The 17,764-nt window shown below is 38.4% G+C and overlaps 1 protein-coding gene across 3 annotated transcripts in view; it reads right to left on the bottom strand.

Annotated features, from left to right (window-relative positions):
- YEATS2 (YEATS domain containing 2) overlaps window positions 1-17,764 on the bottom strand; it is a 94,701-nt gene that overhangs the window by 35,567 nt on the left and 41,370 nt on the right. For 2 of the 3 annotated variants that reach the window (XM_021718880.1, XM_021718879.1), the window contains 7 exons: window positions 15,475-15,717; window positions 13,897-14,055; window positions 12,006-12,109; window positions 9,493-9,600; window positions 9,079-9,261; window positions 1,262-1,520; window positions 98-259 (listed from right to left, as the gene is read on the bottom strand). In XM_021718880.1, coding sequence (XP_021574555.1) covers window positions 98-259; window positions 1,262-1,520; window positions 9,079-9,261; window positions 9,493-9,600; window positions 12,006-12,109; window positions 13,897-14,055; window positions 15,475-15,717 — 1,218 coding nt within the window. The remainder of the gene's footprint in view (window positions 1-97; window positions 260-1,261; window positions 1,521-9,078; window positions 9,262-9,492; window positions 9,601-12,005; window positions 12,110-13,896; window positions 14,056-15,474; window positions 15,718-17,764) is intronic. The other variant, XM_021718881.1, reaches the window with a different exon arrangement.

Genomic DNA, 17,764 nt, shown 5'->3' with positions numbered 1-17,764 from the left:
AAAATGAGTTACAAAAATGCTTCCTGAAACAAGAACTACCCCTCAGGGGACAAGATGAACCTACTCAGAGACCCAAGAACCAAATGATGTAACTAACTAGCATTGTTGGTAGCTCGCAGGATGGCTCCTTGAGGGATGAGCAGCAGCTTTCCTTTTCCAGAAGGGTTCTTGCTGTTCGTGGTAAGGTAGAGTTTAGTACCAGGGGGCAAATTTGCTAAGTTGGCCAAGTTAGTGGCTGGCAGCTGCAAGGTTGCCATGACTAAAATGGAAAAAGGGAAAAAAAGGACAAAGTGTAAGATAAATTGGAACTAAGAGTAAGACTCTAAAATACAGGACAATACAATCTTATTTAAAAACAATAACAAACAGTATATTTACAGTTTGTTTCCTAGATGCACAATGCTTTAAAGGCTAGCATTTTAAAAACATCTTGTTAACAAAAAATAATGTACAGACTAAAAGAGCCTTCCATAAACTAATTTATATCTGTATATAAATAGGGAGATCATATGTCCTAGCTTTGCAGAGAACAGTTCTAGGTTACACCTATGCTTCATTGTAATTAATAGTGACTCCTTTTACTCTCAAAAGTACTGTAGTTTAGACAATTAATGAAACAATCACCCCATCTATGCATGAACACACATTTCCCCCTATTTGCTTAAAGTCAAGTTAGGGCAAGATTTGCTACTTTATTGGCAAGTATATCAGCCCTACGTAGCTGTGGGTTTCACATCCATGGATTTAGCCAACCACAGATAAAAAAAATTCAAGTATCTGACTAAAAAAAAAAAAAACAGTTGCATCAATATTGAACATGTACAGACATTTTTGTCATTATTCCCCAAACAATACAGTATAACAACTATTATACAGCACATACATGTACTAGGTATTATAAATAATCTAGAGATGATTTGAAGTATAAGGGAGAATGTATGTACGTTATATGCAAATACTATGTCATTATACACAAGGGACTTGAGCATCTGCAGATTTTTCTATCTGTAGTAGGGAGTTCCAGAACCAATCCCCCCACAGAGGGATGAGTGTGTGTGTGTGTGTATGTGAACTTAAAGCAAACTATTCACAGACTTCTGTGTAAAATGTTTCATGAAAATAAAAAAAAATTTTTATACACATTTTCTAGCATCAACCTAAACTACACTTTCCTAAACAGAGCCAAATACCAAATAAAATCACTAGCAAAGGAAATTTTGGACAGAGCTGCTGCTGAAAGGGCCCCCGATTATTATGTTACCTGAACCCTGGGATCCACTCTTCTGAGGACCAGCAGCGGTGACCTGGGCCTTCGTTAAGGCCTGCACTGGCTGAGCAACAATGGTTCCTCCACCTCCACTCACAATTGCTTTGGCAACTCCTTGAGTCACAACTTGTTTTGGACCAACTGCTTTCGTGACAGAGGAGCTGGCCTTGGCTACCAGGATCTGGCCACCGCTGATTGCCACAGCCTGCTTCACTGCTGAAGGTAGTGCAGATCCAACGGGCACCCCGACAACCTGTCCAAAACAGAGGAGAGTCCAACAGTGCTTCTCATTGCCCCTTTAAGAGCTCTTAGAGCAGTAGTCACTCTGCTCTGGCAAGGAACAAAGCAAAGGTCTAGACAGAAGGCACGAGTCAAACCCAGTCATTTAGGAATACTACCTAGACAGATGGGAAACAACAACTGTATTTCTTATATTTGGGATATTATAAGGAAAAAAGTTAAAGTCTATTGTATTACCTTAGCTATTTTTTATGACTTACTTTGATTATAAAAATTTTTTAATAGAAAATCTGGGAAATTCTGAGCTATAAAGAAAAAGGTTCTATGCATCCAGAAATAATCTCTTAACATTTTAATGTACTTACTTCCAATTCTTTCTAATGTACGTTAAATCAGCATTGGGATCACACTGTAGATATAGTTTTATAGCTTTTAAATTACATACCACAAGCATTTTCTAACATTATTTTTCAAAAAATTTTAAATGACCAAATAATAATATATTTGAATAGGTTTACCAAAACCCATATAAACATTTTACTATTGTTGGTTAAGTAATTTTAAACTTCACATTATGAAAAACTGCAATAAACAATCTCATAAAGAACTCTCAATGCCACTAGACACTTTAAAATATCACCTCTTACATATTATCTCCACCTGAAGTAGTTATTTCTTTTTTCATCTCTATAACTCCTAACAGCTCCTATCATTTATTATGCAGTATACCATGTGATGTTTCTTCCAATTGATTTTTTTTTTTTTTTTTTAGTTAGAGTCTCACTCTGTCGCCCAGGCTGGAGTACAGTGGCACACTCACAGCTACCGCAGCCTCAACCTGCTAGACTCAGGAGATCCTTCCACCTCAGTCTTCCAAGTAGTTGGAACTACAGGCACGCACAACCACGCCTGGCATGGTTATAGGCGTGAGCCACAGCTCCCTGCCACCTCTCAACTGATTTTTAAGAAAAGTTATCTTTCTCTGTATCTCTTCCTCAACTTTTCTCTTCTTGAAGGTAGACATCTGGTTAAAAAGGAAAAAGTTTAAACAAGGGTACTATTTAATTAGATTTAAAAATCAAATACCTCAGTGTCCAAATAATAAAAGTCAGAAATACTTGGTTCTGGAAGTAAAGTGATCTCTTTCAAGTAAAGTAATATTCTGGAACTGTTGTTATAACAAAAAGTAAACAGTAGGATATTAAATTAAAAGAAACATTTAATTAATGGCAAATTAGGGCAATGTCTCCCACTTCCTAGCTCTTTATTTCATAAAAAGAACTTCTCACCAGAAAAGACTTTCATAAGGTTATGAGAAATACAAATAACCTGTCTTCCTAAGACAAAAAAGAGAAAATAGGAAGTGCTTTTCACCCATCAGATTGGCCAAAAAAAACAAGAAAAGAAAAAGTTTAAAGTCTGATAACACCAAGAACTGGCTACAGGCTATGAGGAAACAGAAACTTTTGTTCACAGCTGGTAGAAAGGTAAATTTGTACAGTCATTCCAGAGGGGCAATGACATTTCTGCTAAAATTGAAAATTCACATACCTCATACAGAAGGAATTCTACTTTTAGAAATATATCCTAGAAAAATTTTAGAAGTGTGCTCAAGGAAACATACACAAAAATATCCAATGTAGCATTATTTGTAATGCTGTTACATTTCACAAAAAACTGTTAGCAACTTAATGTCTATAGCATGTAGCAACATTTTCCATGTCTGCAGAAAGAGGAATAGATAAAATGTAGTACAGATAAAATGTGTAAGACACACAATGAAATACCACAGATTAATAAAAATGAACTAGAACTATGCATTAGCATAAAGACTGAAAGAATGCATATTGAGTAAAAAGGGAGTTGCAGAAAAATGTAAACAGAAAGATCTTTTATGCATATCTTCAAAACACAAACAATCCTACATGTTTTCTATAGTTAAGTATTTGTGTAATAAAAGTACAGACTGGTGGGCCACACATCAAAGTCAGAAGAATGTTACTTTTGGGAAGAACAAAGTGGACATCTACTTTATAAGTCATGTTTTATTTGGAGGAAAAAAAGATCTGAAGTAAATAGGAATGTACTAATTTGGGATGGAGAATATGTAGACATTGATTATATTATTCTGTATTTTATTGAAATTTTAGAACACTTCTAAACTTAGAACAGGATTACTCAGGAGATGAAATGATAAACCATAGGCAACTGATGAATGGGATGTTTTAAATAAATATTAAATCATACATGGTTTCTGTTTAAAGACTGAGTAAAACACATTTGCCATGTGCTTGGATGGTAAGACTGATATGAAGAAATAGGCTCCTAATCAACTACTATAAAGCACCATGTAACAAAGAAGAAAGAGTGCATGTTTTTTGTCAGCAGGTGGACCTGGTTTCCCAGGTCAGCTGCAGTTAGTTACCCTCGATTAATTAATTAACCTTCCTGAGTTTTAGCACTAGCGTCCTCATCTATTACATACAGATAATACCTCAGAAAACCATGAAGCAAAATGAAGATGAGTTCATGAAATGCCTAGCTAACATGACAATGGTTGCTGCTAACCAGGACATTTGCTGTGAGCTGAATAATGGCACCCGTGAGGCTGAAAGCAGACTAGGAAAGAAAGGCCACAGGACAGACACCTGCTGTCTTCAGCAGTTAGACATGGCAGAAACCTTCATCGTAAACCCCAGATTCAGTTAGTCAAACAGAAATTAATCTTGAGTGAAATTATATAGCATCTGGGGTCTGCTTAAAATATTCCAGAATGAGGAATCAAATTAGCAAGGTGCTGATGACTGTTGAAACTGGGCAATGGGCACTTGGCTTTCATTATACTATTCTTTCTACTTTAATGAATGTTTAAGGAAGGAGGGAAGGAAAGAAGAAACAAAAGAATAGAAGAACCAATGAAAACAAATAAGTTCACCTAGAATGGAGATGAGCACCCCCCCACCCCAGCTCTCTTGGCTTGGTTGAAACACATTACCTATACCTACATCTTTATTCTAACTCTAAGAGCTTCAGTCTGTACAAGACCTGGAGAGTTTCTGTGGCCACAGTGCCAGGCAAGGTCATCCCCCCACAGATGTGGAGATACGGAAACCTTTTGTACTAATCAAGAACTTTTCTGTACATTTATGAAAACAAAATTTTTTCTTTTCTTTTCTTTTTTGAGTTGGAGTCTCACTCTGTTATCCAGGCTGGGGTGCAGTGGCAAGCTCACAGTCACCCCAGCGTTGACCTGCTGGCCTTCAGCGATCCTTCTGCCTCAGCCTTCCAAGTAGCCGAAACTACAGGTGCATGCTACCACGCCCAGCTATTTCTGTTTTTTTTAAACTGTAGAAACGAGGTCTCGCCCAGTTGCTGGGCTGATCTTGAATCTGCAGGCTCAGGTAATCCACTCACCTTGGCCTCCCAAAGTAGTGGGATTACAGGCTGAGCCACCGAGTCTGGTCGCCTTTTTTTAATTTTTAGAGAAAGGGTCTTGTTCTGCTGCCCATGATGGAATGTAGTCGTGTGGTCACAGCTCACTGCAGTTTAAAATTCCTAGGCTCAAGCCCAGCTCAGCTTTCTGAATAGTTGGGACTATAGGTGCATACCACCATGCCTGGTTTTCTTTTTTAAGAGACAGGGTCTCACTATGTTACCAGGTAGCTTTGAACTCCTGGTCTCAATCAGTCCTCTTGCCTTCAGCCTCCCAAAGTGCTGAAAATATGGACATGAGCCACTATGCCCAACCCCTTCACCCTCCCAAAAATTCTTAACGTAGAAAAACATTGTTAAAGTATGGCAGAAACTGCTACTGTAACCCCAATATCCATGCCTTCTTTCTTCTTTTGTAATCTCCCCCCACCCAGCCTTCAGCTAGGGCATGGCCACCACAGAATCATGACTGTGTTTCCCAGCCTCCCTGAACCTAGGTGTGGCTGTCTGATTTCTGACTAAAGGGATGTGAGCAAAAGTGACGAGTGCAACTTCTGGGCTGTGCCCGGCCTCAGCCTTCCCCTTGTTCCCTCCCCACTGGTGACAAGTGTGAACATGGAGGCATGAGATGAAGCATGTATCTTAGCCCACAAGTTGAAAAACACATTTTGAGAACACTTTTGCAGAGCAAAAAGGCAGGAGTCTAGATTCTTGATGACTGTGGAAACACAAAGCGAAATGCCTACTGGTCTTCTAGGAGGGAGACAAATAAACTTATTTAAGCCTCTGGTGTTTGGATTTATCTGATGTAGTACTTGAACTTTCTTCCTAATATAGGAATCTTCATATCTACACATATCAAACATAAAAGTCTATCCCATAAGTTAAATTACAATCTATTTTCATGTTCCTAAACTAACAAAGAATGCAAAGATTTAAAATAAAACAATACTCACTTATTAAACCTATTTAAATTTCTTTCCCCAAATTCCATGCCTCTGACTTGCTTTTTCCTTCTTGTACCAACTGCTTCAAGGTTTCCAAGACATGAACATTTCTCCAAAAGCCTGATAAAACATGGTGTTTCTAGTCGGCCACTGGAGGGCAGTCTTTCTCAGCAGAGTTGATCCTCTATGTGCAAACTCATGGAAAGAATCTCCCCTCTGGCGGCCCCCTCAAATTTTGTGTGTGTGTGGGGGGGAGAGAGAATAGCCAACAATGAACAGGACCACAGGAGAATGAGGAAGTCTGCATTCTACTAGGAAAAGCTCTGTGCAGCTGATTATGGAAACCACAATGGATATGAGCTCTTAAATAGGACGTCAACATCCCAAGTTAGTTTTTAACAGCACAACATTTTTGCCTAGAACTTGAACTCCACTACTCTTATCCTCTTCCCATTCTACAACATTTCCCTCTCTGCTGCTAATTTCCTTCTAGCTTGACAAAGCAGACACCCTTTGTTCTATATTTGTTATAAATACTTCACTTTGACTCATTGTTTCTATTTCTGCCCTCTCTATGCCCTGTGCATACACCTTTGGCAAGTCAGAATTTACTTCAGCAACCTGCAGATTCTATACATGTGATTTTCCCTCCAGATACTCCAAAAAACAGCCATTTGCAAGTGCTCAATGATAACTACTACCATGGTAATTGGGCATGTGTACACTTGATATTCACATTTGCTGAGCACCTGCTCTGGGCCAGGTTCTTTACATACAATGATCTCGAATTCTCCTACAACCCTGAAAGACAGAAGGCATTACTTCCTTTTTGCTAGATGATAAAACCAGGACTCAGAGAGATGAAGTAACCTGCCCAGGTCACAGAATAATGAGTGGCTGAGACCTGAGATTTACAACAAGCTCGAATTGTAAAGCCTGGGCTCCTTTTACAGTAACACACAGCTGCCTTCCCATATGTGCCCACTGATTCCTCAGCTGCTCTTTTTCATATCAAGGGCAGCACCTCTCCCCAGTTTCAAGAAACAGATAAGCTGTGTTTCTATTGTGCCAATGCTGTATGAACAGTAAAACACAACCACTTTTTCGATCCGTCTGTTTTCTGGCATAGTTTCTAAGAATGTACCTATGCGATAACCTGACAGTCTGTACTTGCAGACACACCGCCTTCTCTGGAGTGCTAAGCCTGCACTGAAGTCCCAGGATGAACAGCAATGTCTTTTCTCATGCTCTGCTGCTTCTGTGCAATTCTTTGCAGGTCTTCACACTCTGCTGTGGTTCTTTTTCAGGTGTTCTTAAACCATATTCAGGGCATTCTAGAATGCACAAACTCGCCTACTTTCTCTTAGTCCTATATTACCATTAAGTAGGTGGTGATGTGCCAAGACAGCACAGTTGTTCAGCAGCACTTGAGGAGTGGGCGGCCAAGAAGAAAAGTGGCAAAAAGTGGAAATTTATCCCAAAGCATAAATAGCAATGCTAAATTGATTCACAACCTAAATCAGTAAATCCATATATCTCAATGTAAAGCGGAACAGATTTTGAGGAACATATAAGGCTGAATAAAAATTTCAAATGATGGTAACAGACTCACTGAAGGATTTTGACAGAACGCTTATACCCAAAGCCAAAACAACAGAGGGGTCTGAGGCAGCAGTGGGGATGCCTGTCTTAGTGATTCTGGCATGGAAGCCTCGATGTCTAATTTGATGCTGTAGCTCTATAGTTCATAAATCTGCCAAAGCAAATGAAACACCAGGGAAGCTTATTAAAAATCCAGGTTCCCAGGGCTCCCAAGGCAACTCTGACTCAGTAAGTTTGAGACAGGGCCTAGGTATCTGTATTTTTTTAATCAGAGGATGATTTTTATAACTATGTTAAGTTTGGGAAAGTAGATAAATTGCTACAGATTTCAGAACAACCTAAAACTATTAATTTTTATCTTGATTCTCATCTAGCAAAGATCTATATCTTTTTCCTTCATTTTACAGAATTTCTATCAAAACAATTCAATCCTCGTGAATAGGCTAGCTTTCAAGTTGAAAAACAAACACCTACATAATATTCTTAATTGTTTTAAAGTACAACTGCCAATAAATGAAGATAATTTAACTCTGGGTGTTCTAAAAGCAAGCTTAGGTTAAAGACAACGGCTCATGAATTTTCATTAGTTCTGGAATGAGGAGTTTCGAATTACCAGGCCTGGGCTCCAACCCTCAGTCACTTACTGGCTCTTGAGGAAGCTGCTTTCAGGGCCACAGTTTTCTCATTTGTAAGATGAAGGTTAAAATATTCACCTTGCAGGGTTGTAAGAGTATTGTAATAACGAATAAATATGAGCAAAGCACACAAAAGTACTCAAGAGACACTACAGCCACATACCATATAACAATAGGCTACATACACGAAAGTGGTCCTATGGGATTTTTATGTCATATTTTGCAGTACCTTTTCTATGATTAGATGTTTAGATCCACAAACATTTACCACTGTGTTACAACTGCCTACAGTATTCAGTACAGTAGTAACATGCTGTACAGGTCTACAGCATAGGAGCAAGAGGCTGTGCCATATAGTCTAGGTGTGTAGTAGGCTACACCATTTAGGTTTGTGTAAGTGTACTTATGATGTCTGCACAACAATGAAATCGCCTAATGATACATTTCTCAGAACATACCCATTATTAAGTGATACACGACCAGCTTTCTAATTGATTCAGAAAAACATGGATCTATGAGATATCTTACAGTTCTCCTAATACATTAATTCCCCCACACCTCAAAACTGTAAGGAAAATAATCTCTACAGAGAGCCAAGAATCAGTGGTGTAAACAAACTAACAAGTATCACAGCAGGCTCATTTTAGATTTGAGGCAAGTGGAAAGCTGTGTCCATGAAGTCAGTAGCCTTCACTGCCAGAGACAACACAAGGTTCCTTTGCTTCTTGGACCATTCCTGGACTCTCTATAATACATACTCCTGTTCTTATCAATGATTACCATAGGAGCAGAAGGGTTTAATACAAACCAAGGCGCTTTTCCAACTGGGCTTTCATGTACAGTTTTTTATGGGATCAACAACCTTGACATCCTAAATCTTTTCAGCATTTGTCAATTACTTAAGCAAACAACATTCATTTACATGCCACCCTTTCCATCCCTATTCAACACTAACCTTGGAAGGCTGAATCTTTGGTGACTGGGTAGTCCCTTCTCCAGCAGTTATGACCTGTTTTTGAGGGGACACGGCTATCATGTGACCCCCTTTCACAGTCAAGTACTGTGGGAGTGGTGACTGGCTGGCAGTTCCTGTTGTGGGCACATGAGGGGCTTCACCAGGCTCCTGTTTGATGATCACCTTGCAACAAATACGACAATGAAAAATATCCACAAACATCTCATTAAAAGGAGCTACTAACTTATGAATCTATTCTGTTTTCAGGGATGAGTAAGTTAATAACACTTGATCTGTTAAAAAAAAAAACAACAACTCCATCAGAAGGGCAATCAACATGCCACAAAAAGGATGAGCAAACCAGACAAACAAGACCACCTTGACTTGTGGGAGCATGCCCTAATCAATACTCACTTTTGTGAAAGCTCCAAGTCCTCCAGTTATAGGTTTGGGGCTTTGAACTTTAGGGTGACTCCCAATTGGGCAAAGAGGTGGCATAGATGCAAACAAAGAATCCTCCTGCTGTGTGTGTGCAAAAACATATATTTTACAATCAGGATAAATGAGTGATTTCAGATATTCTAGTCACTTATGTTTAATACAAACCTGTCAGATTCTCTAGCAACATAACCACCAAAAGATAAAACAAATCAAAAAGCCCAAAACTCTTTGAGGTCTTCCAAGCCTCTACACCTGCATTTTAATATTGTTTTAGAAACCAAATGCAAAGAAAATATGCAATTTAGCAAGAACCTATTCATCTGTGTCCTGCTGTATACTGTAAAAACAACTTCTTCTTTTTTTTTTTTTAGTCAGTCTCACTCTGTCACCCAGGCTGCAGTGCAGTGGCACGCTCATGGTCACCATAGCCTCGACCTGCTGGGTCAGGTGATCTTCCCATCTCAGCCTTCCAAGAAACTGGAACCACAGGTGTGCGCCACCACACCCGGCCAATTTTATGATATTTTATAGAGATAAGGTCTCTCCATGTTGCTCAGGCTGGTCTCAAACCCCTGAGCTCAGACAATCCTTTTGCCTCCGCCTCCCAAAGTATTGGGATTACAGGCGTGAGCCACTGCACCTGGCTTGTAAAGACTTCTATCTTAGTACCTTTGATATTTGGTTGCTTTCTTGGTTTGACCCTGCCACATGATAAACCATTAAAGGACAGGGACTGTATTTTGTTTCTTTTCTATCCCTAGAGTCTAGGCACTAAATAAATAAATACAGTAAGTCCCCTACATACAAACCTTCAAGTTGTGAACTTTCAAAGATGTAAATGTGTGTTTGCATGTCTAATCATGTAAGTTAGTTAATGTATCTGGCATACATTGTCACATGTGTGCATCCTCTACAAGTGGTTGTGCTTTTGTGCTTTACTGAACAGTACTGTGTAGAGTACAGTAGTATAGTATCTTTATTTTAAGCCCAGGATATCTGGAAGCAAGCATAAAAGCAGCGGCAATATAGCTGATACCATATAACCGACTGAATTAGTTGGGTACTTAGGCTAACTCTGTTGGATTTATGAACAAATTAGATTTAAAAATGCACTCTCAGAACAGAACTCATTCATATATACAGGACTTATTCAAAAAAACAGGCAGTTGCAATATTTCAATATATATTCTCTTTTAATAGTACTCAACTTGATTTGTAAAATTTACTCAATAAATACCCAAAATGCAAGGGAAAACTTTTCAATAATAATTAAGAACCTGAATAAAAATCAGCATATGCAAAGACAACAAAGGACAACACTAAAAACAATTGCCAATTCTCAAACATGAAAGGCAAATCTCAGAGGCAATTTGTCATAATTACCTAATAGGGGCAAGAAACAAAATTAAGAATACTTCTTGACTGTGTAATGAAAGATCATCAACACAGGTCGAGGCTGCGGTGGCCAGGAGCGGCCACTGCACTCCAGTCTAGGCGACAGAGTGAGACTCCAATTCAAAACAAAACAAAACAAAACGAAACAAAACCAAAAAAAATAAATAAACTAGCAGAGTTAAGACCTTCTAAGTAACTACTACAGTTCAGACATTCATATAACACAGTGCTCACAGACTATACAGAATTTAGAAAAAAATCTTGCTTTGGACCAGGAAACCATTCAATATTGTCTAAATATAAGAAATCTGTGTCAGACACTTGTCATGAAAGAGATAATCTTTGCAGTCTCGGGGGCTCTCAGATAAGAGTTCATACCTCAAAGGCTTTACACTTAGGCAGCCATGACAAGTAAGTTGAATAATTAACCAAACAGTGAGCAGGTATTTAGCACTTTGATCTGAATAAGTTAGATCATATTTGGAGTTCCAAATTCCAAAGGACCGAGTACCCTAAAGAAGGGGGGGAGACTTTGTGAAGATAAGTTATTTTTAAATAACTGAAAGGCTTATTACACATGGAAAAGGAAATACAAATGCTTCTCTACTGAGGGTATGTCCAGGTAAGCCCATCCATAACTCCATCATAAGTTGGGAAGTACACTGACTGTCTATTGCTCTTGTACCAGGGTAAAGCTGAAAAACTAAGTTGGGAACTGGTTGTGTTATTTACTTCTTGGTGGTTCCAATACAGAAAATGTACAAAATATAGAAAAATGTGCTGTCAAATGAGTATTTTTATAAAGAAATATTTTTAACAAAGCTGTCCAAGTAAATAAGGCCAACTCCTCATCACAGTGTGTTTTCAAATAGTATTGAGTGATCATTTGATAGAAGTGCTGAGAAGTATGTTCTATGCTAGGAAAAGATCCAAGGTAGATAGAGTCTAGAGCAGATGATCTTCAAGATACTTATCAACTTCAAGAGTCTACTTGGTGAAATTTACATCATCAACTGAAACATTCCTGCTGAGGCAGAACATATTATCTTCAGAAACCACAGCAAAGTACAATAATGAAATAAGAGTGTTACCTTGACAGTAGATGTTACAAAACTACTTCCATGAATTTTAGGAATGGGGGAACCTGTTCCTTGAGAGACCTGAGAAGCCGTAGAGATCTTGTTTGTAGGACTTCCTGATAAGCAAGGCACATTTAAATATAAAATATAAACAAAGAAAAGCTTGCAAAATGTAATTTTAAAGCATTTTCTACCACCCTCCCCTCTTTCCCACTATTTCTTTTCCATTTTTAAGGTTTGAAAACTCACAACCCTGAAACTCTCCTGGAAAAAAACACTTAAGGACTCATTCCTAACAAGCTGCTCACATGCTCAATCTCAAGAGGAATCAAAGGCTAGTAAGGATGTGTAGAAGTAAGTGAGTACACATTATATATTCTACTCTTATATAACAAGGGATATAACATGATTACATTTGTTGCTTATCAGATATGCCAGAATGTATGCATTCACATGAGTGTCAGTTCCTTCAATGTAGTTTCACTAGAACGTTTCTACCCATTCCAAAACAGTGCCAACATTAAACATCTTAAAGGCCCTCTGTACAACTGCTTTTTAGGGTCTGAAAAAAATAAGTCACAATAAGTCAACAATATCTATAGTCAACAATAAGTGAAGACGCAAAATAGTATTTAATCACCTACTCCACTTACCAAACTTATAAAGACTTTTAACTGATTGCTAAAACTGAACATCCTCAAAGGACACTTACTTGACATCCCTAAGTATGTCCAAAAGGAGGTTAGGTAAGCCCTGAACCCTGTATTTTTTTGCTTGTTTGCTTTTTGGAGTCAAAGTCTTAGTCCGTCGCTCAGACTGGAGTGCAGTGACACATTCACGGCCACCCCAGCGTTGACCTGTAGGGCTCCAATGATCCTTGTACCTCAGCCTTCCGTGTAGCTCAAACTACAGACATGTGCTACTGTGCCCAGCTAATTTTTGATTTCATCGTTGAGATGAGGTCTCGCCAAATTGCCCAGGCTGGTTTCGAACCCACAGGCTCAGGCAATCCAATTGCCTCGGCCTCCCAAAGTGCTGGGATTATAGGCTGAGCCACCACGCCCAGCCAACACTGTATTTTTTTAAAGGAGCTCCACAATTACATTCACTGTTAAAATGCTCAGCTTTTCCGGACAAAAAAAAAAAGAAAAAGAAAAAACTACTCAGAAAAGCCCAACATACATTCATGGCTGTTAAATAATCCAATATTTCAAAAAAATCAATCCATCAACCTCATTACCTTACAGTCATCCCTTTTATTTCATTTTTCTTCTGTTTCCCTTAATTAGAAGTGAAAGCAGGAAGTTTATACTTAGGAGTATGTATTTAAATACAGGTTAAATGAAGGGAATAATCATGTTAGTGAAAGCACTTCAAAAAACCCTAAAAAGCACAATGTAGGGTATTATGAAGACAAACACAGTGAATCTAATAACTTCTTCTTCCTATTAGAGCTCTATTTGTAACTGCTGGTTCCAATTTCCCTCCCAAAAGCAAAATGTATCTTGTCAAAAAGTAAATATTACTTTTGTATGTGACTGGAGAGAAATGCCTATGACCCATGAAGCTGCTTGGAAAAGCAGGCTTGCAGGCCCCAAAAGAGTAAGTCTTCCAAATGAAAATAAAGCCAACTGTTATTTTTTAGAAAATGAAGGTCCACCTTTAATTTTTAAAAATTAAAAAAAAAAAAAAACCTAACTAAATTCCTAAAAATGCAACTTTTACCAAGAATGAATCTTCCCTCAGAGAAATAGTATTGGGGTTACTTTTACATTAATTTCCTCTTCTTGGTTATGGATAGAGATGTCATTCTCCCAAACATAACCACTAAATCATACCAGGATTATGTTGGAATAAAGACTCAATCTTTCGAACTGTGTACCAATACTGATCAATGACACACCTGTACTGGGAGTGGTGGCTCCAATAACCTGCCCAGGCTTGTCCATGATAACATAAGGATTATTAATAACGGCGCTGGCAGTGCCTTGCTTCACATGGACTGGAGTGGAAGTTGGGGTTCGAGGCAATGGTGATGGGCTTGGAGTTGATATTGGGGAACCTTATTAATTAAAAGAGAGAAGGGAAACAAATCACATATATTCAACTCATCTAAGATGTCAAGGACCAAGATGGAGAACAGCGCCACCAAGACAAAGGTGACAGATTGGGAAAAGAGAACAGGACAGTATGCTGTAGGTACCCAGCAGCAGCAGAGTCCAGAGGGTAATACATTTCACTCTCTGCATCCTTATATCCTGTATCGACTTCACTGAGGAAACTTGTCAGAAACTCATTTTAAGGTCCCACCCCAGACCTACTGAATATAAATCTACATTTTAATGAGATTCTCTGGTATGCACATCAAAGTTCAAAAAGCAGTATAAGGGTGGAACTGCTGAATCTTGACATGATAAATCCCTTAACATCATGGACAGGGAGATTATTAGGAAGAAAATTAGTAAGTGAACAATTAGATTTAGGAACCTCGTGTATTGAGACCTGCAATTAATTTTGAGCAGGAAAATGTAATAGTCACCTACTCAAGACAAAAGTCTCTGTCAATACCATGTCACGTCACAATCTAGAAAGATCTGTGTTACCATAAAATACTCTCCAAGGTTTCCAGTGGACAGGTTAACATTCTCAACTGTCTTTACTGATCAAATCACTCATCTATTAATTTCTCTAAATCTCAAACCTATTTATACGTTCAACCTATTCCACCTCTGAAGCAGCAAGCTTCAAAATGTTTCTGATAGTGAAATTATACATTCTTTACCTCTTATCAATTTCAAAAATTTGGATTCTATTTCAGCTTTGCTGTCTACTTTTAGCACCCAGCATTCCTTTCCCTCTCTTCTTCTAAGTATATAGAGAAGCCCTCCGGATGCCGACTGGATATTTTCAGTTGCCCTCTTCCATGTCTTTTCTGAGGTGGTAAAGCCAAAACCATAAAGTATATTCTTACTAAAAGTTTACTTAACATAAATGTCAAACTGTCACAAGGCAAAGGACAATCCAATCTCAGCGGAAAAAGTCTCAGAATTACCTAATTTTCTACTGTGATTAGAGAGAGAATAAAAGATATTTCAATTCCAAACCAATTCCAGCCCTTAAGGCTTAACTCCAAGTCAGAAGGCCTCTAAATTTTTTTCTACTACTAGTTCCATATATAATCCTAACCACAACTCCTACCTTAGTTTCTGCCATATATTCTAGCAAACTTTAACTGTGACTAGGAGAAAAAATTTGACCATTTTGAGTTTCATTTCTTTCCTCATTCAAAAACTAGTTCCATATGAATGTGTTTTGATTTTGCTTTGTGACTTTTCCCATCAGCAGTGATTAACTCTTTTGTTAAACAAATACTACTTAGAAGAATTTAAGGGGGGAAGAGCCATAGTTTTGTAATTCCAACAATTTTGACATCCAATCAACTCCATGCCCATCATCTTCCTTCAACGCATCTTCTGCATACCTGACACAATCTTGCAACTCATTGTGATGGGCTGGAAGGATTTTCCAGGTGACTCAGGATTGGGAATCTGACTTTGTGGCACAATTTTGCAGCTTGATGCTATTGGCTGGAAAGCTGAATTGCCATGAGAACAAAAGGTAACCTTCTGGGATGTTGTCATTTTGGTGGGTGTTCTTTCCAATGAAGATGGCAAAGAATAAAATGTGGTGTGTCTCTCAGCTTCAGTGTTAGCTGGAAATCCTGCTTGAATGAAAGAGGCAAATGGTAAGTCATCCATCACTTTGAAATAATAAAACCTTACCATATTGTAGGAAAAGAACAAAATGACTTATTATTTCAATACCCACTTAAACTATTTCCTGGTAGTAAAATAAATATAATTGACTATCCTTTTATACTTTTTTTGGTGAGAAGTAAATATGCAAAAAGTCATATTTAGTTAAAATGCTTCTTTCAATAAAGCAGGAAACATTAACTATAAACCAAATATAACGTAAAAAGAATACATCCATTATGTTCCTCCATTTTAAAATATATAAATTAAAAAACTGTTTTAAAGAACAGGAAAAGCTCAAAAAGAAAGCATTCACTTAATCAAATGATGTCCTATCTTATTAAATGTCCATAAAGATGCAACTGAAATATAAAGGGGGCTGGGCTCGGTGGCTCAGTCTGTGATCCCACCACTTTGGGAAGCCAAGGTGAGTGAATTGCCTGAGCCTGCAGGTTTGAGACCAGTCTGGGCAACTTGGCAAGACCTTGTCTCTACAATAAATCAAAAAATTAGCCGGGCATGGTAGCATGCGCCTGTAGTTCTGGCTACTTGGAGAGCTGAGGCAGAAGGATCGCTGGAGCCCAGGAGGTTGACACTGGGGTGGGCATGAGTGTGTCACTGCACTCCAGCCTGGGCAACGAAGTGAGACTCCAACTCAAAAAAAAAAAAGAAAAAAAAAAGGAAATATAAAGGGGAATAAAGTTCAGATTTCATAAGATGACAAAAATATTAATATCCAAAACACTAAAATATAGGCCTGGTGGTAAAACACTATTTAAAATCAATTTTAGGCTGGGCTCGGTGGCTCAGCCTATAATCCCACGCCTTTGGGAGGCTGAGGTGAGTGGATTGCCTGAGCCCGCGGGTCGAGGCTGCGGTGGCAGGGAGCGGCCACTGCACTCCAGTCTGGGCAACAGTGAGACTCCAACTCAAAAAAATAAAGAAATAAAATAAAATAAAATAAATTTTAGGCCGGGTTTAGTGGCTCAACCTGTAATTGCAGCACTTTGGGAGGTTGAGGCTAGGGGACTGCCTGAGCCTGCGGGTTCAAGACCAGCCCAGGCAACTTGATGAGACCTCATCTCTACAATAAAATACAAAAATAGCCGGGCGTGGTAGTGCGCATCTGTAGTTCCGGTTACTCAGAAGGCTGAGGCAGAAGGATTGCTGGAATCCAGAAGATTGATACTGGGGTGGCCATGAGGACATGTGTCCCTGCACCCCAGCCTGGGTGAAGGAGTGAGACACCAACTCAAAAACAAACAAAACAAAACAAAAAAAACACCAAAAAATGAAAAAAAAAAACAAAAAACAAAATCGATTTTATATCTATATATGTGAACACTTAAATATTTTTATGCTGACTTATAAATACTTAAGTATGTATTTATATACTTATTTGTAAATACTTAAACATGTATTTATATATTTACTGAATGAAAAAATGCCATGGTCAGTATATATTTGTTAATGAATCTTATTTTATTTTAAATAAGATTGGATATTTAATATTCAAGTTTCTTGTTCACATAATCAGAGGCTGAACCAGAAAGTCTTTTTGTAATACATTAGAGTGAACCATTACAATAATCAAATAAAAATCTAATGCTTTTTAGTTACTTTTGCTTTTTATAAAATGTCAGCAAATAACTTTTTCTTTTTTTTTTTGAGTCAGAGTCTCACTCTGTCGCCGAGGCTGAAGTGCAGGGGCATGATCATGGCTACAATAGCTTCAGCCTGCTGGGCTCAGGTGATCCCCTTCTGCCTTAGCCTTTCAAGCAGCTGGGACTATAGACACATACCACAACATCAGACTAGTTTTTTAAATTTTATTGTAGAAACGAGGTCTCACCATGTTGCCCAGGCTGGTCTCTAATTCCTGGGCTCAGGCAATCTTCTTGCCTTGGCCTCCCAAAGTGCTGGGATTACAGGCATGAGCCACCAAACCTGGCCATTAGAACTTTTTTTTTTTTTTTTTTTGAGTCGGAGTCTCACTCAGTCGCCCAGACTGGAGTG

Source organism: Carlito syrichta, unplaced genomic scaffold, assembly GCF_000164805.1.
Source record: "Carlito syrichta isolate Samal-C Ts95f unplaced genomic scaffold, Tarsius_syrichta-2.0.1 Scaffold313936, whole genome shotgun sequence".
NCBI lineage: Eukaryota > Metazoa > Chordata > Mammalia > Primates > Tarsiidae > Carlito > Carlito syrichta.
This window is presented reverse-complemented; position numbering and strand designations above follow the sequence as displayed.